The sequence below is a fragment of the Asterias amurensis genome, chromosome 11 (genome assembly GCF_032118995.1).
Source record: "Asterias amurensis chromosome 11, ASM3211899v1".
NCBI lineage: Eukaryota > Metazoa > Echinodermata > Asteroidea > Forcipulatida > Asteriidae > Asterias > Asterias amurensis.
In genome coordinates, this window is record NC_092658.1 from 4,916,321 (window position 1) to 4,941,294 (window position 24,974).

Here is a 24,974-nt window from a genome sequence, read left to right on the forward strand (position 1 = left end):
TAGACTGAAGGGCCCAAAGTTTCATGAAAATCTCTTTAACTGGCCGACACGATTGCAACAAACGGCACCCAACCTTGGGCTGGTAATCACGGCTTGCAAAGCTTGACTTAATACTCAATTGCAATCCTTACTTTCCATTGGTGATTTTTGCTAAAAACCATGTAAGACTTTGCAATAAACATCACTGAGACAACAAACTTAAAACAAACATCAATAAGATCTGAATGTACATTCTTCGCATAATTTATTATTAAAACAAATATACAATTCGAGCAAAAAGTCTTTGTTTTTATAACTAACCCGACTTCAAACAGGAAGAAATGTGTGAGCCTCAGAAAAAGGGACAGCATACACAGTGACTATGAATTTTCAGTTGCTATCCAAAAAGTAATTCCCACATTTTAAGCGTGTCTATGTGTGCACCCCCACTAAATAAACTCACATAGCATACAGTGCAGAAACAATACCTAGAAGTCTCACAGAAGTTTACAGCAAAGGGAAACTTATGGGAAGTTATTCTCCCTCCGAACAAAAACACCCCTACATCGGTGTAAGTTTCCAAACTTCCGAGAATTAATCTTGAAAAAAGGTCCCTGCACATCCGGGCAAACAGGACCCTTAATAAAGGACTCTGTCATCCAAATTACCTCAAGTTGGATGTGAACAACCCAGCACACACAACTGGGCATAATTTTACACTGTACCCTTTTATTGTGCTCTCAAATCTGTCTGTAGTAAGATTTTGAGGACCAACAAAAATATCACTGAGGAAGACACTCTGTTTCCTCCCTACTAAGTAGTCTAGTCCTTGCTTTATGGTTGGGTGTACCCATATAGCCCTTTTTCAAAAACCACATAATTATTAGGCGTTGGCTCTATATTGAAGTCCCAAGAGCTCAAGCCAGAGCCAATAATAATTTGGGGGCTTATCATCCTTACTCGCAGCTAAGAGCTGAATTGTGAAGGACGCGGCTACAACGTGTTCGGGAAGCAGGCATGCAAAGGCGCATTCAGCTGCCAGCCACATCAACCCATTATGACCACGGAGCACAGCCAAGATCGAAAGTGTTTGATTTTTTCCTGAGGGAGGAAAACCGGATAGTCTGGAAAACCCTCGTGGCACAGCAGAGAACCAACGCACAACTCAACTCACATATGGCCCCGACCGGGAATCGAACCGGGGTCACCTTGGTGAGAGGCGAGCGCTTTAAGCACAAGCCAACCGTGCCACCCCAATGATGAGCCTAAGTCGGAGCCTAAGCCATAGCCTAAGTAGAAGCCATTGTGCCTAAAAGGGAGTGTGTGGGTAGGTATCCACATTCAAACCAGGGACCTATAACAAAAGGGACAATAGGTCCACGGTTGCTATCACAAAGGAAATCATTGTGGTCCCTGGTTGCTATCACAAAGAGTTGAAAAAAGGAGGGTCCACGACTGTAGGTGTTTACACACGCAGCTGTGTTTATGGTGTAAACCGAGGACTTCTCTTTTTTCTCCCATTGTTTGGACATAGTTTATTTTTCAGACGTCCCCATTGGTTTTGTACACGAAATCGAATTGAGGACGTCCTCGGTGTGACTTTTCCCGGATCCCCTTTTGTTAAAGTCCTCGGTTTGAATGCGTAGACATGCCCAAGTGCGTGCGTGTGTGTGTATGTGAGTGATTGAGTAGGGACGTGAGAGTGTTGTAAACTGAATGCACTGAGAAATCCTAAATAAACAGTGGCGACCCCTTAATAAAGATATTGACAAAATAGGGAGACTTAATAAAAAAACGAAAACCACATAAAACAACTTAAGTTAATAGAAATTTCAGAAAATAAAATATATCTACAAATGGTATGTACATTTTAAAAAGAGAATATCAATATAAATTATGAACTTAATTAATCAATTGTGTCGGTCTTAGTTCATTGTGGATGCTTAAAAGACTGTGAAAGTCTAATGCACATTTTTACTATCCAGAAACATTTGTACATGAGTAAAAGGAAGAATTAATTTGACCCATATTTGGACCTCTACTGTTAACAAGAGGTAGCTCCAAAGAATTAATTTCAGAAGACAAGGGTCTTGTACCACAAATATTATTGAATGCATTTTGTTGATGCACTGACACAGAATACAGTTAACGGTACTGACCACCTTTGGTATTTTGACTCGGTGTATCCCATCCCAACATATACATAAAATAAAAAATCTGTGAACATTTTACTACATTAAATTATCACCGAAGTTACACTAGAGAAAAATAAAAGAAAAAACAACCTTTATTAAAAGGCTTCAGACCTGAAGTATTTCAATATTTGTGTGAGAAAATACATCTTTCTAAAAAAACTATGTTGCTTCAGAGGAAGTCGTTTCTCACAATGTTTTATATTATCAACAGCTCTTCATTGCTCGCTACCAAGTAATGTTGGTATTGTTATAAATGACTGTTACCAAGTAAGTTTTTATGCTAACAATTATCTTGAGTAATTACCAATAGTGTCTCATGCCTTTAACAACGAGGTGAAATCTGAATTTTCCATTTCACTTGGCTTTGTCTCATGAGTCAGAAAAGCCTAGATTTCACTTTAAGGTTGTACTCTGCGACAATCCACAACCGAAGTGCATTCAATAATCGTTATATATATCATAAACAGCCAATGTTTGTATAAATATTAACCTGCAAATAAAAGCTAATAGCCTGATGTTTTGACCCAAGCAGAGTGCCTTTGAAAAAGACTTTGCTAGGGTCAAAAACTCAGGCCTCTAACTATTTAGTTGCGTATACCATAGGTCATTTTGGTTAATGAGCAGGGCCCAATGTCAGGCCCTGCTAACTGTAAGCAAAGAATCTGCGCTTGCGGAAGCAGAGAATTATGCGCTTATATCAAGCGTATTTCACAGGTAAGCAGGGAATAGGCTTGAGTGCACCCCACATTTCAAGGCATTCTGAGCTTACGCAGCTACATGTGCAGCGCAGCAATTTGGTACTTGCACGTAAGCAGAGAATGGTGATCGTAAGCGCAGAATTCGACAGTAAGCAGAACCATGAAATTGGGTCCAGTTTGCAACAGCTAATTCTATTTTCTTATAGACATGAACCTGTAACCTGACACACGAGTTAGTTCCTAGATGGAGAGTGTATAGTAGATGTGAATTTTCTTCCCCATCTCTAAGTTAGTTCCTAGATGGAGAGCGTACAGTAGATGTGAATTTTCTTCCCCATCTCTAAGTTAGTTCCTAGATGGAGAGTGTACAGTAGATGTGAATTTTCATCCCATCTCTAAGTTAGTTCCTAGATGGAGAGCGTACAGTAGATGTGAATTTTCTTCCCATCTCTATTTCCTCTTGTAGTATGATGCTTTTCTGCTGGAGGGCGTTCACTTGGGTTTTCAATGACTCTATTGTCTCCTCTAATTCCTGGGGGGTTAATTGATGAAATGAACAAAGCTTGTTTAGTTGTATGCATAGCTAGACTCAAGAATACATTATTGTTTCATAAAAAAAAAACGAAAAAGAAAAACGAAAGATGTATATATTTTTATTATTTGTATTTGATAATTGGAATAAAAAGTGCAAAAATCTGTTTTTTAAATTTGTTTTCTCGGAAACCAGGCTAAAGCCAAGTCACACTGCAGCGATAACGAAAACGACAAGGATAACGACGCAAAGAGAAGGCATTCTATTGGTTGAATTGCTCCACGCAGAACACGCCCACGCTCATTCAACCAATTGAGGGCGTGCATTTTCATTGTTCTCATTTTCATTCTCGTTAGCGAGGCCTTACAGTAGGAAGAATTTCATGCCTGACATAAACTGCTGTAGTAGTTGTCTTACCTGTCTTACACTGATTGGCATCATTCCTTTGAATCTACTCTCAAATTCTTGCTTCAGATGAGTCATCTAATCACACACATTAAATATCAATCATTAATATGGTATAGATGTTAAATTGGCAAATTTTTTGACTCCACAAAATATCTGATCGTGTTAGTTTCGCAAAATAAACGGAAATCCAACAATTTTGAGGCTTGTGTGGAACATTATATTCTACTTTTAAACCATCTTTCTAACCACATGCAATTCATAATAAACGGTTTCATACACTTTTCATAGACCAACTTGCCTGATCAAAGCGACATGTCACTTTAAGGACACAAGTGTCACGACTGGGACTCAAACTCCACTCTGCTGATCAGATACAGCAGAGCTTGAGTTCGGTGTTGTTAACCGCTCAGCCACTTCCTACGTTACTTATCACTTGGCCACGTCACACCGCATACAAAGCATAGTGTTAGCCAGAGGGGTGTCTGGGTGTCTTTTGGACACCCTGTTTTTAATTTGGACACCCTGTTTCATCTGTCATTTACATGTAAATTTATTGTAAGTGAACAATTTGGACACCCAGTTTTAAAATTTCCAGCAAATTTGGACACCCTTTTACCAAATCCTGGCTAAAACCTTGATACAAAGTAAGTCTCATTATCTCCCCACGTTGATTTTCCCGTGAATGGTTGCAATCTGATTGGTAAATATGGAGTTACTTACTTGATCTTGATGCTGGAAGTCTATCTGTTGTAACTGTCGATCTAACTGCCTTGATTGATTCCTCTGCTTATCAAGATCTTCATGTAAAGTCTAAATAAAATCACACAATCACATACAGTCAACTCTTGCACATGTTATTTTCATATGTTGGGACATGTTAAAGTAATTTAGTTTTGTCCTCATATTAAAGGCAGTGGACACTATTGGTAATAACTCAAAATATTTATTAGCATAAAACCTTACTTGGTAACGAGTAATGGGGAGAGGTTGATAGTATAAAACATTTTGAGAAACGGTTCCCCCTGAAGTGATGTATTTTTCAAGAAAGAAGTAATTTTCCACGGATTTGACTTAGAGACCTCAGATTTAGAATTTGAGGTCTCGAAATCAAGCAACTGAAAGCACACAACTTCGTGTGACAACAGTGTTTTTTCCTTCCATTATTATCTCGCAACTTCGACGACCAATTGAGCTCAAATTTTCACAGGTTTGTTAATTTTATGCATGTTGAGATACACCAAATGAAAAGACTGGTCTTTAACAATAACTAATAGTGTCCAGTGTCTTTAAAGCAATATTGATTAAGTTTGGGTAATAATAATAATAATAATAATAGTAAAAATTTATATAGCGCCATATCCATCGAAAACAATGCTCCATGGCGGTAATTCACAATACAATGTCCTCTCCACATTATACTCAAATAAAAAAGGCAGTTTGGGGCATTGAAATTACTGAAACAAATGTGAAAAACGTTCACCCGTCTTACAAAAGAACTTTTTATGCTGTAAACATAGCTGCTTTACCTGTATGCAAATCCCACAAAATGCCAATAAACATAAAACACTTTTCAATTGTTTTCCTGTGATCCTCAAAACTACCTTCACCTACATATTGTTAAACTGGGAGAGATATTTAAATTATTCAATCAATGTAAGAAACTACTGTAACTATTGCAGATCAGTTTGTGTCTTAACGGAGTGTAGTGAAGAGCAGTGTTGTAAGCACGACTCCTGGAAGTCTGAGATCAAGAGCTTGATCTGAGACCATGACCGAGACCAACCCATCTAAGACTGTGACGAGCCCTTCCGAGACCCACACCTTTGCAGACCAAAACCAAGACCCCACTAAAAGGGCCCAAGACAGAACACTTACACAAGGTCTCAAGACCAACAACACTGGTGAAGAGCTTGCATTTCTTACACAAGTCTATACAAAGGTTCATGTACAGGTTGTACATGTGCATGTAATAGCACTTTGAAAATTAATACCACAAAACAAAGACTTTTCCAGAAGGTTCTTTTTACCTTGATATATGCATTATGCTGTTTCTTGAGGAGCTGTTTCTCATCTTCCAGTTTAGATATGACATCAGTCATCTCTTGCTGTAGTTGACTTTTACGACTAAAGATAAAAGAATCCAAGAATAATCAGTGGATATCATTAAAAATAGATATGTTAAAACACTACTACCTACTGTAGTTGACTTTTACGACTAAAGATAAAAGAATCCAAGAATAATCAGTGGATATCATTAAAAATAGATATGTTAAAACACTACTACCTACAGCACTCTGTAAACATCAGGGACCTAATTTGCATATTTATAAAAATTTTCAAAGGCACAACGCAAGTGCGGAGCGAGGCAGCCGAAACGCCACGGGACATGATACCCACAATGGTACCCTAGAAAATGTTGAGGTTTATTATGCTCTTAGGTGCATTGTTAGCATGTACTAGGCTTATTTTACATGTAGACTGTTGTTGCCGGGCATATATTAAGCTAAAAAAAATAAATCTGAAAAACAAAACAAAAACGCGGAATTCCGCGGAAACGCGGATGAGTTGCATGCCTGCTATAATGTGCCTAAGTTGAAACCTTTGCCTACACTGGTTGACCAATTTTATGTTTTTCGGTGGTGGAAGTCTGATTTGAAGGTCATATAATTCAATTTGTAAATACCCGGTCACATAGGCCCCAATAACAAGAACGAAAACGAAAACAATATAAATGCACGCCTTCAGATTGGTTGAAATGCTCCAAGCAGAATACAACCACGCTCATTCAACCAATCGAGGGAATGCATTTTTATCGTTCTCGTTTTCGATCTCGTTATCCCGGCCTGTGTGACCGGGCCTTAACACCAAAATAACACCATAATGAATAAGTAACGCCAAACAAACCTGCTTGAGTCAAGTTTTAGTGTCTCAATTGTATTCTGCAGTTCCTTTGTGTTCTGAAAAAGAGTAAAATAATACATTGACATTACCAACCAAAAGGACCAATGGTAATGCAAAAAATAGTTTAATGGCCTGACGTTTTGAAATAATATGTTGTGAAGATTGACATCGGTAGTTAGCAAAGAGAGGGCGCCATGTTCCAAAGTCTTTGTACACCTCTGCCTACACTGTCCGTGTGGCTTTGAAGTTTAATCCATAATGGAAATAAAAGTTGTACAGGAAACTTAAAAATATGGACCAGTGAAAAAGACTGAAGAGACTGTTGAAGTGACAAGCGAACTGGTATGCTGGCAGTCACACAACTACCAACATAGCAAAGTCAGAAAAAGGGACAAGGGGCTAGATCTGTGTCAAGGCTTCCACACCTATACAGTCTAAGGGTATGTGCAGAAAGACACAAATGGGCATGTAACAACGTATTTCAATAGATTCAGGCATTTGTAAGACAAATAAAATTAATATCACAGTCGTAAGTTACTATGAAGGACAGCTTCATTACCAAAATCATATCTTATTTTTCAGTTGAATTTAGTGTAACAACTCTTTCAGAATTAGGGACTTTCTTTATTTTTTATTGACATAGGGATTCTCCAAAGCAGGGACAGTACCTAGAAAATAGGGCCAATTGGAAGATGTGCAGTCACTACATGTAGGAAAGTTAAAGGGAAAACCCTGGGCCCAATTTCATAGAGCTGCTAAGCACAAAAATTTGCTTAGCATGAAATTTCTTCCTTGGTAAAAACAGGATTACCAACCAAATTTCCATGTTTTGCATATTGCTTGTTACTGGTATTCAGCTGTGGTTTGCTTATTCTGAAAATCATGTGAAAATTTGGTTGGTAATCCTGTTTTGATCAAGGCGAAAATTTCATGCTAAGCAAATTTTAGTGCTTAGCAGCTTTATATGAAATTGGGTCCTGGTGTTGTTTTCACTTACCTCAGCTGATGCAGCTAACCGATCGGTATAATCTCTCTCAATGTCTTTCAGTGTTTTGTTGGTCTGTAAAAAAAAAAAGGAAAACACAAGTGATTTAACATACACATGTTTTTGTAGATGTACGACCACATTACAAATGGAGAGGTCGCTCAAAGAAACAAGCTTGCCGCCATTGACCACCTTACCTAGGCTATCATCGCAGACAGGTTCTTTTCGGACCGATGCCTGCCTTAATAAAAATAATAATAGTTAGTTTTTATATCCCAAAGCATTATTCCCCCCCCCCTCCCCCGGTCACTGGACCTTAAATCAATCATAAGAACCAATGACAACACCCCAGCAAAGAAGGCATTAAAAATGGCCGTAAAGTACTGAGGCAGAATCCCAACAGAACCTGGTTGGTCAAAACCTAGAGGCCGCCCGAAGACATCTTGGATTGAGCAACTGGGCCCACCAAGTAAGGTTGACAGCGCGACGGACCCCAGCTGTCTTTGCAGTAGAGTGAGTGATGGAGTAGATGATGTACCTTTCAATATCAAACGCAGAACCTGCTTAGGCAGGAGATTCTTTCGCAATGCTTTGTACTCTTTCACTTTTCTAATTGCTGTCCATGGATGGCAACTGATACTCGTAGAACTGAGTGTTAACAGGTTAAAAACATACCTTTTCCAACATTTGTTCCAACTCTGCACTATGGTCCCTCTGTTGTCGTAATCGTTGCTGCTCCATTTCTGACTTCAGTTTAGAAACCTTATCAAGAAAAATTGTGTGAGCATTTTAATGCAAGTATTTAAGTATTTAAATAATATCACGTTTTTGTGTCAAAGCTTCAATAAAAGGCAAAGTATACCTTTGGTTTTTGGAGCGGTTTGATTGTTTTAAACCCATTATTTAGTAGATAAATACAAATGTAACCTGTGCACATAATTAACTTCGAAAAGTGGTAGTGTTGTTGAGATATATAATTAAGCCGAGGCTTGACATAACATAAACAGGAACAAGAACGTACGGACAGACAGGTAGAATAAAGACAGATATGATGAAGATAACAATGATGATAATAACAGTACCAATAATAATAATAAATAAGTTATGTAGGTAATGACAAAGCATTTGCTGACTACTAAGCAATTAAACAAACTATGCCAAATTCTCATGGATGTGATAGGCGCATGAGAACAAAACTCTGAGCCCAAAGCATGAGAACTCGAAAACTTGCGAGCATGAAGCCTGATATTAGAATTTATCTTAAAAGCCCTTCTCTGCAATCTAGGGCATTGAATATGTTTTTATCTTCATTTTTTTTATGAATTTGATCTAAAAAAAAACAAAAAAAAAACCACTCCCAAAAAACAAAACCCTGGAATTTCTTTTTTTTAAGGCAACCCCCCCCCCCGACAGATTTCCGGTTAAAAAACGAAGAAACCACATCCCTGAATACTGGGCGAGGGAGAGTAAAGATGACTTACTGTTGCTTCACATTCCCACATGACTTTCTGTTTCTCATCTTCTCTGAGTAGACCCAACTCAATGAGTTGTTGTTTCCGCAGTGAGTTACTTTCCATGTTAGCCTCTCTCAGTTCGCTCACTTGCTGCTCTAGCTCAGCTATCAACTAAAAACAAACAAGAAATCATTCTATTGAAGTTAGCCTCAAAATAACTCAAGGAACACACAGCAATGGACCCTTTTCATGAAATATGCTAATTACATTCACGCATGCGTACAGACCCTGTTGGTTGGCAAACGCCATAGAGTTGTGCACTAAGCAGACGCGCAATCACATCTGCATCACGCAGCCATTAGCCGTGTACAAAACAGCGCGATGTTCCCTCATTTTGCCAACCAAAATGTCAGTGCGCACGCGCTATGTGCAATTTACATATCACATGAAAAGGGCCCATTGCCGTGGTGCCCTGTGATTCTGCTGTGGTGCCCTTTGCAATGTTCCAATACAATTTTACATTTTCCCTCATATAAGTGCCCCTTACCAGAGGGAAATCCCTACGCCCTTTCAAGAGACAAGTTCAAGGCCTGTTATAGTAAGCCCTTAGTATTAATTCACACTTGTTCACTTTTTGTGTATATTATTTATCCAGTTTGCTTCCGGGATGACATCCATGCAGATTTCTTTAAATAGTCAAACGGCTGTCTTTTCTGGCCAATAATAAATTGTTACTTCATTGAAAGTTAGTTTGGTCCATAAGCAAGAAGTTTAACCATGATTGCTGCGTCCTTTTTGATGGGATGTAAATCTGTAGTTTTGGTGTATTGTGTAATGCACGCAAAAGACCCAGTGCACGTTTTTGAAAAGAGAAGGGGTTCGCCCCGGTGTTCCTGGTTTGGTTAGCTGCATATTGCACCACAGCACCTTGTAAACCATTACATGGTGCTATGTAAAGGAAGAGGTCTCATACTTCAAGCTTCACAATACCTTACAGGAAAATCCTGACTGTTAAAGCGCCATAACGTCACTCAACGGATAGGCCCCCTATGAGCGCTACATGTATATAAAAAGCCACGATTATTGTTATTTTTATTAGATAATAGATGGATTGCACATGACGTCCTTGACCCACATCTTTGATGGAATGTGCCATGCAAGGCTATCATTGGCTGAGATTTGTGCACAGCAAGTAACCTGCAGGCACTTTTCCATTGTGTATCTTCAAATATGGCGGTCAATGACGCTATGTCCAATCCATTTATAGACTCTACGCTGAACAACCCATAATATCACCTGTGAGTCTTTGTCCCTCTGGTTCATATTTTGTTTGTGTTCATCTTCCAGTCTAGTTTGCAGTCGCTGTGTAGTAACTGCTAACACATGTTCATGTTCTTGTTGCATAGCTTCATGGTCCGATTGATGCTGGTGTAGTAACTGGGTGTACTTTTGATTAAGAGCAGTCTCTTGATCTGTAAGCTAAAAAGGCAGTCAATGAAATACAAATTAACAACATGAAAGAGGGGCTCTGATGAGGTATGCACGATTTCTTTCAAACTAGAGGCCATATGAAAAAAGAAAAAGTCTAAAAAATCACAATAAAAAGGTAACATTATTTTGATACTCTCTAAAAATGCAAATTGAAACGTAATGACATGGTATTTTCAATTCAATTCAATTCAATAACACTTAATTCCAAACTCCTCAATCAATATAAATACAGTGTAAGAGAATTTTAAGAATTGGGGGCACAGCCAAGTAAGCAGAGCTTGCGTCGGTAGGGAGTACCCATACAAAACCAATCATCAATAAACTGGTTCTGAGCAATCTACACCAGAATGTTTAAAGGCAGTGGACACTATTGGTAATTGTCAAAGACTTGCCTTCACAGTTGGTGTATCTCAACATATGGATAAAATAACAACCCTGTGAAAATTTGAGCTCAATCGGTCGTCAAAGTTGCGAGATAATAATGAAAGAAAAAACAACCCTTGTCACTCGAAGTTGTGTGCTTTCAGATGCTAGATTTCGAGACCTCAAATTTTAAACCTGAGGTCTCGAAATCGAATTCGTGGAAAATTACTTCTTTTTTGAAAACTACTCCACTTCAGAGGGAGCCGTTTCTCACAATGTTTTATACTACCAACCTCTCCCCATTACTCGTTACCTAGTAAGGTTTTATGCTAATATTTTGAGTAATTACCAATAGTGTCCACTGTCTTTTCACTCTAAAAGTAAAATTCAAAAGGGTTTTGCTGTAACTGTCTACGACAGTGTTCCTAGAGCAAAATTCAGACTATTACAAAAAGTTGTTATGTAATGACTGATCATGGACATTATTCTTCTACCTGTTTATGGAAGTGTTTACGCTCTTGTTCCGTCTGTTTGGTGAATTCTTTACTTTGTTTTTGCCTGAGTTCCTTGGACTGTGCAAGATCTTCTTCTACTTTCTTCATTTGTTGTTTCATATCGTCAAACATCCGGCCCGAATTTCGCTCCACCTGTGACTTGAACTCTTCTAGTGCTTTCTCGGCACTCTGCGATTGCAACTTCTTGGAGTCTTGAAGCTTCTGTATTTGTTCATCTTTCTCTCTGTATCAAAATGTCACAAGATTTTAATTTCATTTAGGTTTGAACAAAGAAAACTTGATCAGAGCGAGATTTGAACCAATGACTTCTGGATTAATGTAAAAGCGCTCTACAAACTGAGCACTATCTAGCCCTATGTTGGCGGTCTCCCTCTATTGTTAACATCTTTGGTCCAGGGGTTCAACAAAGACAAATTGACTGGAGCAGGGTTTGAACAAACAACTTTTGGATCACCATGCCAGTGCTCTATCAACTGAGCTATCTAGCACTACATTGTATATGCCAGTCTCTATATTTTATTAATATCTTTGTTCGGGTGCCAGTCAGAAGCCATACATTCGTTAACTGTTGAGTACAGCCAGGGATCACACCCAGGTTTACGAAACAACCTTGGCAGCGGCAGCCTGGGGTTAACCTTAAGGGAATGTGAATTTTTTTTTTTTAAGATTTCAAATAACAATCCTTGAGGGAAACTGATTGGGTAAATTTGAAATGAGTTAGGGATGAACAGAGAAAATTGGCTACAGCGGGATATGAATCAAAAACCTCTGTGCTAATGTGCCAGCGCTCTTCCAGGTGAGCTTTCTAGCCCTATGTTGCCGATCTCACTATTTTATCAATATCTTTATTCAGGGGTGCCAGTCACAAGTCATACAACTGTTAGCTGCCGTGTAGCCGGGATCACAACCTAGGAAGCGGCAGTCATCAGGGGAAGTGACTTTTTTTTCAGATATCAAATAATAAACAAGGGAAACTGACTTAGTAAATTTTAAGTGATCTGGGGTCGAAAAAGGAAATTTGCTAGAGCGGGAAATGAACCAACAACCTCCGAATTATCATGCAAGCACTTTTCAACTGAGCTGTTTATTAGCCCTATGTGTCTGGTTGACTGGAGTAATGCTGAATGTACTGTACCTGATTGTCTGTTGTAGTTTGTGTAGATTTCTTTGGTTTTCTTGTCTAGTTTGTTCTAGTTCTGTCTTGATGCTAGTAATCTGCTTTGTATGTAGAGACTCTAAATGAACCTTCTCCTGTCTCTCCATAGACTCTGCATCCTGAATAAAAACATTATGTAACAAAATTATTATACAAAGTATAAAATATGTACTGAAGGCAAAGTATGACTTTTAGTTTCTGGAACCATTCGATTGTTTTAAACCTATAGACGATGTGACCTCTGACGTCACTTGAAAACCATATTATGATTCGCGTGCATACCGCCGGGCAATACCTTTGTTGTTTGGCAGCCAGCTAGAAAGTGTATGCACTCTTACCATGACTACGCGTCTTTTTGCCCGGCGAAACATGTTGTATACAGTATTTTGTCAACAAAGGGCGATTTGAATGTAAACATAGGTCACATCGTCTTTACAATTCAGGACATTTAACCTTTTTGGTTGGGTGAAAGTAGGTCAGATCTTGCAGCCAGTTGCAGCAGCTATGGTCTCTAAAGGGTTAAAGACACTGGACACTATTGCTAATTGTCAAAGTCCAGTATTCTCACCTGGGGTTCCAACATATGCATAAACTAACTAAATTTGATTTCAAAAGGTGGTAGCCTTTTTAAGAAACCCAACAAAATCACGAGCAGTTATGTCCACACAGAAAGAAAACTTCTTTTCTCAGATGGATTTGTTTAGAATCCATTTCTCTACAACCTCATCCCTTAGAAGGAAAATTTTTCTCAAATTGTTACACATTATCAACAGCTGCGGCGCTTCTTACAAAATAAGTTTTAAGGCCATTCATTTTTGGAAAAAAATTGCCTCAGGTAAAATAAAATAACGCTACATTTAGATACCCAAGTTATGTGTAGGATACTGACCCTTAATTCTCGTTGTCTTTGGTGATGACTGTCTTGCAATGACTGCTTTAAATCTTGTACATGCTGCTCCAACTCACGTATGTTCTCTGAAGACTAATTAAAAAAAACATATTCGTAAATACCTCAGACAGTTTCGCTATTCCTTTTGGTGGAGAGCGCGTGTCGTGGGTGTGTATAAACCTTTGTTTATGACCAGTAAAAAGTGTTGAAACATGGGCGTGACACGCGGGCTTGCACCTGTGCTAATAAGACAGTTTCAGGACTATGGGACTTTTTTGGTTGAGTGGAAGTGGGTAGGTCAGATCTTGCAGCCGTTTCCAGCCGCTATGGTCTCTAATGGGTTACCATGAGACTAAACAACAACGGTATACAATACCTTAGCAGCAGACAATGCATGTTCTTGCTTCATGAACTCAATAGTTGCATCAGTTTTATTTCTCATTGATCTGGTTTCCATGTCGTAATCATCTTTAGCTCGCTCATATTCCTTCTCAAGAGCTGCGAACCTGATAACAGTAAATCAAGGAAATATAAATAGGCATTTATCTGGCGCTTTTACAGCAATTGCACAACATCGGTAAACAGTATTGTCCAAAGGCCCACACTTCGTGTATCACAACTTATATATAAAATAACAAACCTGTGAAAATTTAGGCTCAATCGGTCATCGTAGTCGGGAGAAAATAACGGGGAAAACGACCCTTGTTTCCGCACGTTTCGCCGTGTCATGACATGTGTTTAAATAAATCTGTTATTCTCGGTATCGGGAATTGATAATTGTTTTAAGGTTTTCTCAAAAAGTAAAGCATTTCATGGAATAATATTTCAAGAGAAGTCTTTCACCACTACCTTCTGTAAACCCTGTAAGTTATTTGTAAATCTGTGAACTTTTAATTTTTGTTCCGTTCAGAAAGTGTCCAATGGCTTTAAAGGCAAAGTGTACCTTTGGTTTTCTTAACCATTCACTTGTTTTAATCCTATTTAGATATCTCAAATAGAATTAACCTGTGAAAATTCCATGTGTAAACCTCTCCTGAACACTCGTTCTCCTGAAGACAATCGGTGCATACTGATCGAAACGTTGAGTTGAAAACAACCAGTTCTTTTCAGAACCGACACTACTCAAAAGAGGTTCAAACCTATTGCTTAAAGACAGTACACACTATTGGTAACTGTCAAAGACTAGTCTTCACAGTTGGTATATCGCAACATATACATAAAATAAAAAATCTGTGAAAATTTGAGCTCAATCGGTCATCAAAGTTGTAAGATAATAATGAAAGAAAAAACACCCTTGTCTCACGAAGTTGTGTGCTTTCTGATGCTTGATTTCGAGACCTCAAATTCTAAATTTGAGGTCTCGAAATCAAATTCGTGGAAAATTACTGTGTAAACCTCTCCTGAACACTCATTCTCCTGAAGACAATCGGTGCATACTGATCGAAACGTTGAGTTGAAAACAACCAGTTCTTTTCAGAACCGACACTACTCAAAAGAGGTTCAAACCTATTGCTTAAAGACAGTACACACTATTGGTAACTGTCAAAGACTAGTCTTCACAGTTGGTATATCGCAACATATACATAAAATAAAAAATCTGTGAAAATTTGAGCTCAATCGGTCATCAAAGTTGTAAGATAATAATGAAAGAAAAAACACCCTTGTCACACGAAGTTGTGTGCGTTTAGATGGTTGATTTCGAGACCTCTAATTCTAAATCTGAGGTCTCGAAATCAAATTTGCGGAAAATTACTTCTTTCTCGAAAACTACCACACTTCAGAGGGAGCTGTTTCTCACAATGCTTTATACTATCAACCTCTCCCCATTACTCGTTACCAAGTAAGGTTTCATGCTAATAATTATTTTGAGTAATTACCAACAGTGTCCAGTGTCTTTAACCGCAAAACCTCATCTGATAGCCTCATACTCAACAATGTATATCCATCTCAAATACTTTATATGACACTTTGCAGTTATCATTGTAACTGATGTAGTCTTCCCTCGTTACCTTGCGTTGGTGTTTTCAAGCTCAGCACAAAGGAGTTCACTTTGTCTTTGTACTTCAGCCTTTTCTTGACTCAGTTGAGTTTGTAAGATCAAGTGGTTCTCAGAGTCTTGACTTAGTTGTGTAATCCTTGACTCTAGATCTCTGATGACTGCAGCCTACAGGACAAGGTTCAAATTGCTTTCTTATAATAGATGTTAAAATTTGCATCGGGGATAAAGAATATTTATTTTGGTCTTTACCCATACACCAATGTGTGTTAGCACTGTATACTCAGTACGTTCCTGAGTCCCTTAAAAAAATATCACAAGCATATTACTCGGGTGGGATTCGAACCCGCGACCCTTGCAATTCTAGAGCAGTGTCTTACCAACCAGACTACCGAAATTGCCCAGTAGCTAGAGGCAGTTCGAATCCTATGTTTTGGCAGCAGGTACCGCAAGGATATAATAGATGTTAAATTTGCTGTGGGGATAAAGAATATTAAATTTGGTTTTTACCCATACCCAATGAGTGTTAGCACTGTATACTCAGTATTTTCCCGAGTTCTTATAATCAGTTTGCATGTTGGATATAAAAATATATATAATTTGTTTTTTTTTACCCTTACACCGATGTGTATTAATTTTCCCTTAAATTCTATGAAGAACAAAAAATCCACAGGCAAACCGCTCAGGTGAGATTCGAACCCACAACCTTTGCATTGCTAGAGCAGATGCTAAAAAAGTTTGCCAGTCTGATGAAGCCACTAGTGTAGTGGTGAAGCGTCACTGAATTTTGTGAGTTTGTGCTCAATTTTCCCCCATAAAGTTGAAATTGGTAAAGTGAACATCCATCAATGGACAATCCTTATGAATCTATTTAAAGCCATTATACACTTTCGGAACAGAAAAAAAAAAATAAAAAAAAAATGGTTCACTGATTTACAAATAACTTACAGGGTTTACAGAAGGTAATGGTGAAAGACTTCTCTTGAAATATTTTTCCATGAAATGCTTTACTTTTTAAGAAAACATTAAAAAAAATTATCAATTCTCGTCGTCAAGAATTTCGGATTTATTTTGAACACATGTCATTACACGGTGAAACAAGCGTGGGTTTTCCCGTTATTTTCTCTCGACTCCGATGACCGATTGAGCCTAAATTTTCACAGGTTTGTTATTTTATCTATAAGTTGCAATACACAAAGTGTGGGCCTTGGACAATAATGTTTACCGAAAGTGTCCAATGGCTTTAAGAATACTCACATGATTGTCCACTTGTGTATTATATTCAAGTTCCATTTTGTGCAGCCTGGTGTTAGTGTCATCCAGGATTTCCTGAATTGCTTTAGTCTGTTGCTTCTGCATCTCAAACTTCTCCTGCTCAAAATCGGCCATGTTCTCATGAAGCTGAAAGACAAAAGCAGAACAATTACCATGATAAATATTTGAAGTCATCCATTGTGGGTGGTTTCCTCCTACCAAAAATAAGAAACATCAAAAACTTTGATTCTGCAAGAGCCAACAAAATAGTAACCTTTGTCTGTGTTTTCTTTCACTGAAAAATTTTGACCTATTCTAAGGGGTCAGTGGCTCTTCCAATAATTCTGCACTGTTATTGAGTGCTCTCGTTCCATTTGTTATTTTTTAGTGTCTATTGTATTTTATGCATTATGACACAATTTTTCAGTATGTTATGATTTGTACGTCTTTATCAAGTTGCTACTGTTTTATGCCTTGCCTTGTTTCTTTTTTTGGTAATGTTTGAAAGGTGAAAGATGGTTATGGACAGGGATTGACCTAGCCTCGAGGCCACTCTCTGGCGTAATTGATGAGCCTGGAAGTGTGACGTCAGATGTTCTCCCTAGCCACAGACTTGCTTTGATCATGCTGACAGAGCCCATTTAAAGGCACTGGACACTATTGGTAGTTACTCAAGTATGTTGATAGTATAAAACATTGTGAGAAACAGCTCCCTTTAAAGTAACGTAGTTTTCAAGAAAGAAGTAATTTTCCACGAATTTGATTTTGAGACCTCAGAATTAGATTTGGAGGTCTAAAAATCAAGCATCTGAAAGCACACAAATTCGTGTGACAAAGTTTTTTTTTTACTTCATTCATATCTCGCAACTTCGACGACAAATCAAGCTTAAATTTCCACAGGTCTGTTATTTTATGCAGATGTCGAGATACACCAAGTGAGAAGACTGGTCTTTGACAATTGACAATTACCAAAGGTGTCCAGTGCCTTTAAGTCAAGATAACAGATGCAACTATTGGGCAGTTTCTTTGATTAATGACCTTTCATGGTTTGAATGAAACTCACCTTCTTTTCAAATTCATTCAAGGTTGATTGGTCACTGTGTTCAACCATTTTTTTCAGCTCTGTGATTTGTTGATCTTTTGTCTCTCTTATCTGTGTTGACTCCTTCACCATAGATTGGACTAGGACAACAACATAAAGACAAATATTTTGTTTTTAAAGAATGAGACCATTTTCTTTACATAGCACCATGTAATGGTTTACAAGGTGCTGTAGCACAATATGCTGCCAATTAAACCATGACCACTTGGATAAACCCCTTCTCTTTACGACAAGTGCATTAAGTTATTTTATGTGCATTAAACAACACCACATGGAACCTACGGCTCTGTATCACATCTGAAGGACATAGCATTAAAATGGTTAAATTTCTTGCTTAAGGACCAAGTTTCACGACCGGTACTCGAACCCACACTCTGCTGATAAGAAACATCAGAGCCTGTGTCCGTTGCTCTTATCAGCTAGGCCACAACACACCATTAGAAAATGCATTGTGCTAGTTTGAGATTTATTTTAAAAGCTTTTATAAAAAAATAGAAACACATAACAAATGGTCTCAAAAGATTGAAATGAGTGATTTTAGTCAAACTACACACAATGTATGTTAGCACTGGAGCAGGAAGTAGCCAAGTCCTAGTGCATGCAGCAGATGTTTCTGCCTTACCTTTCCTCTCCAGTTTCCTGATGGATTCCTCCATTTCTTGGTTTTTACTTCGATAGTGAGACTTGATATCTTCCATCTCAGAGTTTTTACGATCCAGGATCTACAAGGGAAAAATAGACACTAAACAATAGATAAGAGATACAGAGCAAGCTGGTATAGTTTTTTCATACTAGATGGCAAAGTGCCTTTTGTTCTATTGGCCCCCACCTTTGGAACAATCTCCCTCCAACATCCACTCTTCAATCCATCTTACCCCTAAAGCCTTTAGCCATTTTATCACCATGATGGTAGACAAAGATTGACTGGTGAACCACTTTCCATGAAAACCCCTACCTGCTACAAATCTTTGATTGTAGTGCTTTCGTGTGTTTTTGGCCAGCCCCACCTTTGGGACAATCTCCTGTTCAACATCCCTTCTTCAATTCATCTTACCTCTACAGTCGTGTACCATTTCATCACCAAAAATTGGACCAAAATCAACTCATGATCCAATCATTTGGAATGCGGCAATGTGCCCTAAATCTTTTGATTGTAGTGCCTTTGGTTTTATTGGCCTTCCCCACCTTTGGGACAATCTTCTATACAACATACACTCTTCAATCCTTCTTACCTGCTCAGGGCAGGCGCGGATCAAAGACTTTTTTAACTGGGCACAGCGGAACCTCCCCCCCAGCATTATGTATTGGTATAGGAGGCTCAAAGACAACTTTTTTTTAAACAGGACACGTGCCCCTGCCCCTTCCCTGGGCCTGTAGGGTGTGTGAATAACCATTCAGAATTAAGTTTTCTGTGTCTGTGATTACCTTCTGTATAGCCTGGTCATGCTTCTGTTGAACCTGCAGCTTCTCCTCGTGGTATTTAGCTTCCACCATTTTAGTTCGTAATTCCAGCTCCTTTTCATATTGATGAACCGTCTCTTCTTGTAAACGTCTACTAGCTATGGGTGAGATAGTCAATAGCACAAATATTAACCTCACAGTAGTAGTATGAAAATATAACTTGATTAATTTCGGTCGGACATTCGATATTTTAGCTGCTTGAGGTAATGAAAGGTGACAACACCGAAGGAACTACAATCCCCGCCAAAATGCTTGGGCCACCCATTCCCAAAGTTACAATAAACATTCACTGTCCACTCTCCCCTGACATAAACATTCTGTCCCTCCGCTCAATGGTGACTGGAACGCAGAAGAAGACCACTATGCAATGAGAACCAACATTGAAAGGGGGCACGGGGGCCCAACGAGATATGGCCGGGATTGTAGCTTGTCAATTGACAAAACAGATACAGATGAGTGAAACTGACCTGCCAAAACAAACAAGAACTAATCAAAGCAAAGTTGTTTTCTACATTACCTGGTAATGATCCAAATCCTGATGTGTTGTTTTTTGAACTGGCATCGGAAGGTAGTCCCCAATCCTAAATAAATAATTTCATCTTACATTAATATCACTCTGAAATTAAACATTTTAAAGACAGTGGACACTATTGGTAATAGTCAAAGTCTAGTCTTCTCACTTGCTGTATCTCAACATATGCATAAAATAACAAACCTGTGAAAATTTGAGCCTGATTGGTCGTCGGAGTTGCGAGATAACTATGAAAAAAAAAACACCCTTGTCACACTAAGTTGTGTGCTTTCAGATGCTTGATTTCGACACCTCAAATTTTAAACTTGAGGTCTCGAAATCAAATTCGTGGAAAATTACTTCTTTCTCGAATACTACATTACTTCAGAGGGAGCCGTTTCTCACAATGTTTTATACTATCAACCTCTCCCCATTACTCGTTACCAAGTGAGGTTTTATACTAATATTTTGAGTAATTACCAAAATTGTCCACTGCCTTTAATGGTCTAATATTTTTGTTTTACCCTTACACAGATGTGTAGTAATCTGATAAGTACCACTCAAGTATTATGCAGGGGGAAAGCACTGGGTAACGACGCTATCACACATTTCATTTGGAAATTCTGGTTGTGAAGCTAAGGACTCTCAGAAAAGCGAGCTTAAAGGCTCGGTCACACAGGCCCAGATAACGAGAACGAAAACAAAAAACGACAAAATGCACGCCTTTGATTGGTTGAGTAAGCGTGGCCGTATTCTGCGTGGAGCAATTCAACCCATCGAGGGCGTGCATTTTTATTGTTTTGTATTCGCTCTCGTTATCGGGGCCTGTGTGAGTTATTATGTACTAGTCAAGTTAAGTACCCATTGCAGAGAAAACAAGGAAGGAAGTTCCAGTATTATATGGTGGAGTTATTCAATAGAAAACTCACGCAATCAGGTAGGGACACAATCCACATAGTGTCCCCGGCGGGATTCAGACCAGGGTCCTAAAGTTGTAAGGCAAGGAAAGATACCACTACGCCAACCCGAATGCCACACTGCTCGAGTAGCAAACAGTGTTTAAGCACGAAAGGGCAGCATACCAGTCACAGAGTGCACATATGACATAGTATTTTAGCAGGCTGGTTACCATATTCCAGTGAGCATAATTTTGATGTGATTGGCTACTTTTTGTGCTTAACCCCCATTTCATGCAATTTGTAAATTCAAAACATGGTAAGCTTCATTAAAGGAACACATTGCCTCGGATCAGACGAGTTGGTCTATAAAAAGCGTTTTTGTAACGGTTTGTTATAAAATGCATATGGTTGGAAAGATGTTTTAAAAGTAGAATACAATGATCCACACAAATTTGCCTCAAAATTGCATGGTTTTCCTTTTGCTTTGCGAATCAACACTGACGGCTATTTATGGGAGTCAAAAATTTGCCTATAAATGGTCGACTGTGTTGGTAGACGAGGTAAAAGGAAAGCTGCGCAATTTCGAGGCATGTTTGTGTGGATCATTGTATTCTACTTTTACAACATCTTTCTACCCATGCATTTTATAACAAACGGTTACAAACGCTTTTCAAAGACCAACTCGACCGATCCAAGGCAACGTGTTCCTTTAATGACAAACGCTGGATGTTACTTTCAGAACTAAAGGGTATACTACCTCTGTATTCCTGGGTGGTGACCTTGTCTTGCGGCTCCTTCTAGGCTTGTTCTCATCATCTTCATCTGATGAGAAGGAGAAAGACCTTCTTTGCCTCAATCGTACCTCCTCCTAACCATAAAAAAAAAAGGATTATTTTTAAAAACCTTGAAATAATCTGGTTCCCTCGATCTGAGATAAGGATACCTGGGCCCAATTTCATAGCGCTGCTTTACGGCAAGCAAATTTCTGTGCTTACTGTAGCAGCCAAATTTGCTAAGGTGGAAGCTTATTCCACAGGTTAGCAGAAAAATTAGGCGACCATATTGCACGTTCACCATGGATTTGCATTGTGACGTCATTTATTTTTGTGCAGAAAGCATCGGAAGGTTTTTGTGTGATAGCAGTTAGCAGCGCTATGAAATGGAAATCGCAGTCAGCATGAAATCGGCCGTTAAGCAGCTTCATTGGGCCATGGGCTGGAGTTCACATAACACTGAGATTCATCTTAAGATGGGTTGCTAATGACACCACAGTAATTTGTGGTTTTTTATTTGAAATCTTAAATAAAAAGTTGCAACCCTCTAAAGTGATCCCCTGACTGCCGCTTCCCAGGTTGTGTCCCAAACTTGGGTGTGATCCCTGGCTACATGGCAGCTAATGGTTGTATGGCTTCTGAGTGGCATCCGAACAAATATATTGACAATATGGGACAAATATATTGACAATATGGGAGACTGCCAACATAGGGCTAGATAGCTCAATTGGTAGAGTGTCGGCACTTTAATCCGTAGGTTATTGGTTCAAATCTTGCTGTAGCCATTTTTTTTATGTTCAACCCTAAATAGCCTATATTGTAACATCAACCTTTTCTTAGCAATTAAGATTGATTCATGGTTAGGATCAATCGTAGCTCTTTGTGACGTCAGCACACGTTCATGCAGTTCTGCTAATGAGATGCATGGGACACGTGTGAGCAGGTAGTCCAGCATGGTTAGTGATAACAACGTCAGTTATATGAGAACGCAGGCATCATCATGGAATTTCACTCTTTTTAGTGGCACAGCTAATTCCCTCTGGTCAAGGGGCACTTCTACGAGTAAAAGGTACATTTGTACTTGAACTTTGCAGAAAGTACCACAGCCAAAACACAGGGCACCACGGCAATCGCTGTGTGTGCTGTGGATTTCAAGGCATGAGAGCGGTCTATTACACTGAAACGAGACACGGGCTTGACCAGCGCTGAGGAACTACGCTCCTGCATGCTGGACCGAAACATCTGGAGAAAAATCACTGGGCAGGCTCGAGCTTCATTTAGTACAGGTTACTGCTAGAGTCTCACCTACCCTAGATTTCAGCATATGTCCAAGGTAATCACGATCACCAGTAGATTTAGATGATGGCAATCCACTCTCGGTTCTTGTTCTTCTGCAAACAATGATATAAACAGATGATGTAAATGACAAGAAATATTGCACATGGTACAGCAACCTTCAACTTGTTTAGAAATTGATGAGCTAGCAAGAGTCAGCTAGGGTGTGTTTTAGCTGTCGTAACCAATACCTGTTTCGGGAATTGGCCAGCGATTAACCAATGTCCAATTAAACTGAAACAATTTATGCTTAATACTGCAAAAAAACAAAACGCAACACAGGCTGTAAGTATTTGTTGATGCTTACTGCCGAAATCTGCGCTAGCTGTGTAAGCTAGAATGCCTAGTAACGTTGAGTATGCACGCGCACAAGCCGAAAATCCCTTCTAACCCGTGGGATACACTTGACGTAAGCACAGAATTCCCTGCTTCAGCAAGCGCCGATTCTTTGCTTACAGTAAGCAGAGCCATGAAATTGGGCGCTGTTTGACATTGAATGTCCTGCTGCTTAAAGGAAGTGGACACTTTTGGTAATTACTCAAAGTATTTAAAAGCACAAACCTTACTTGGTGACGAGTAATGGGGAGAGTTTGATATAGTATAAAACATTGTGAGAAACGGCTCCCTCTGAAGTAATGAAGTTTTCGAGAAAGAAGTAATTTTCCGTGAATTTAATTTCAAGACCTCAAGTTTAGAATTTGAGGTCCCAAAATCAAGCATCTGAAAGTACACAACTTAGTGTGACAAGGGTGTTTTTTCTTTCATAGTTATCTCGCAACCCCGACGACCAATTTAATTCAAATTTTCACAGGTTTGTTATTTTATGCATGTTGAAATACACCAAGTGAGAAGACTGGTCTTTGACAATTACCAATAGTGTCCAATGTCTTTAAATCTTAGATTAAGCAATGAAATTTGCTCTCTCTGCACAATCATCTGATAGCACTCTTGTTTGACTCAATTACCTCAGGCCATGTTTAACCCATTTATTTTAGTGATAAATTGATCATTTAAGAACACATTAATTGAAAATTTGCAACAAAGACTATTAATTTTGGTTTAACCCACATACACCAATGTGTGTTAGCACTATATGCTCAGTAATAGGATTCAAACTGCCTAGTCTAGTTGGTAAGACACTGCTCTAGAAATGCAAAGGTCGTGGGTTTGAATTCCACCCAAATAATGAATACCCAAGATTTTTTTTCACAGAGCTTGGGAAAGTACCGAATATACAGATTAAGCTTAATACAGATACAGTGCTAACTAACACACATCGGTGTAAGTGGGTAAAGCCAAAATTAGTCACAATTAAAACGACACATAAAATCAGGTTTTTCTTGAGAATGGCAACACCCCACTTCCCCATTCTGAAAAATGTGTGGCCGTACGAACTTTATTTTTTGTTAAAACATAAAACATAAATAAACATAAACACAACTATTTTTCTGAAGTGATTTGAACCAGTCACAAGTGATTGGTCGACGCATGAAAGAGTTCAACAATTCTCACCATGTCTATATCCCAGGTATAAACATGGTCACATGATCTCCTCTCGACCAATCAAAATGTATAAACTGTCCCAGGTACTTATGAATGAACAACAGTACCTGTGTTGGCTTTTAGTATATTGAGCTGTACTATATCTATCTGCTCTTAATGTTGAGGTTGCAGAAGGAGCATCAACTAGTTGGTGTGAATGGGCTGATGAACTGGAGTAATGATCGCTTAGTTCACCAGCCACCCAATCGGGTACTGGGCGTGTTATACCCTCACTCTTTGCAGCTGGGGTATGTCCGGGCTCGTCAAAGTAGATGGACTGATGATTGGATAAAAGGTACAACGTTAGCTCATTCCAAAATTAAGATTTTTTGGTAAAAGGGTGTCAAAGATTGAGTGAAATAAACAAAACGGGTGTCCAAACTGTTCACTTACAATACATTCACATGTGAATGACAGAAAAATAGGGTGTTCAAAATACACACATACACCCCTCTGTCTAACACATAATGTCAAAAACTGAAAAAAGAAAAGAAAAAAACCTTTATAAATAAGACATTTACTGAAATATTTTTGA

General features: G+C 38.7%; 1 protein-coding gene across 1 annotated transcript in view; it reads right to left on the reverse strand.

The window, feature by feature from the left end:
- Nucleotides 1–239: 239 nt before the first annotated feature.
- LOC139944409 (centrosomal protein of 112 kDa-like) overlaps nucleotides 240–24,974 on the reverse strand; it is a 29,029-nt gene continuing 4,294 nt past the window's right edge. The window contains exons 5-26 of the mRNA XM_071941422.1: nucleotides 24,508–24,716; nucleotides 22,872–22,953; nucleotides 21,547–21,657; nucleotides 19,897–19,960; nucleotides 19,344–19,477; nucleotides 18,541–18,640; nucleotides 17,880–17,998; nucleotides 16,820–16,963; nucleotides 15,576–15,730; nucleotides 13,943–14,072; nucleotides 13,567–13,659; nucleotides 12,657–12,796; nucleotides 11,501–11,744; nucleotides 10,449–10,631; nucleotides 9,180–9,323; nucleotides 8,374–8,460; nucleotides 7,711–7,773; nucleotides 6,717–6,769; nucleotides 5,840–5,936; nucleotides 4,533–4,622; nucleotides 3,822–3,887; nucleotides 240–3,404 (exon numbers count right to left, since the gene is read on the reverse strand). Coding sequence (XP_071797523.1) covers nucleotides 3,273–3,404; nucleotides 3,822–3,887; nucleotides 4,533–4,622; nucleotides 5,840–5,936; nucleotides 6,717–6,769; nucleotides 7,711–7,773; nucleotides 8,374–8,460; nucleotides 9,180–9,323; nucleotides 10,449–10,631; nucleotides 11,501–11,744; nucleotides 12,657–12,796; nucleotides 13,567–13,659; nucleotides 13,943–14,072; nucleotides 15,576–15,730; nucleotides 16,820–16,963; nucleotides 17,880–17,998; nucleotides 18,541–18,640; nucleotides 19,344–19,477; nucleotides 19,897–19,960; nucleotides 21,547–21,657; nucleotides 22,872–22,953; nucleotides 24,508–24,716 — 2,640 coding nt within the window. The 3' untranslated portion in view covers nucleotides 240–3,272. The remainder of the gene's footprint in view (nucleotides 3,405–3,821; nucleotides 3,888–4,532; nucleotides 4,623–5,839; nucleotides 5,937–6,716; nucleotides 6,770–7,710; nucleotides 7,774–8,373; nucleotides 8,461–9,179; nucleotides 9,324–10,448; nucleotides 10,632–11,500; nucleotides 11,745–12,656; nucleotides 12,797–13,566; nucleotides 13,660–13,942; nucleotides 14,073–15,575; nucleotides 15,731–16,819; nucleotides 16,964–17,879; nucleotides 17,999–18,540; nucleotides 18,641–19,343; nucleotides 19,478–19,896; nucleotides 19,961–21,546; nucleotides 21,658–22,871; nucleotides 22,954–24,507; nucleotides 24,717–24,974) is intronic.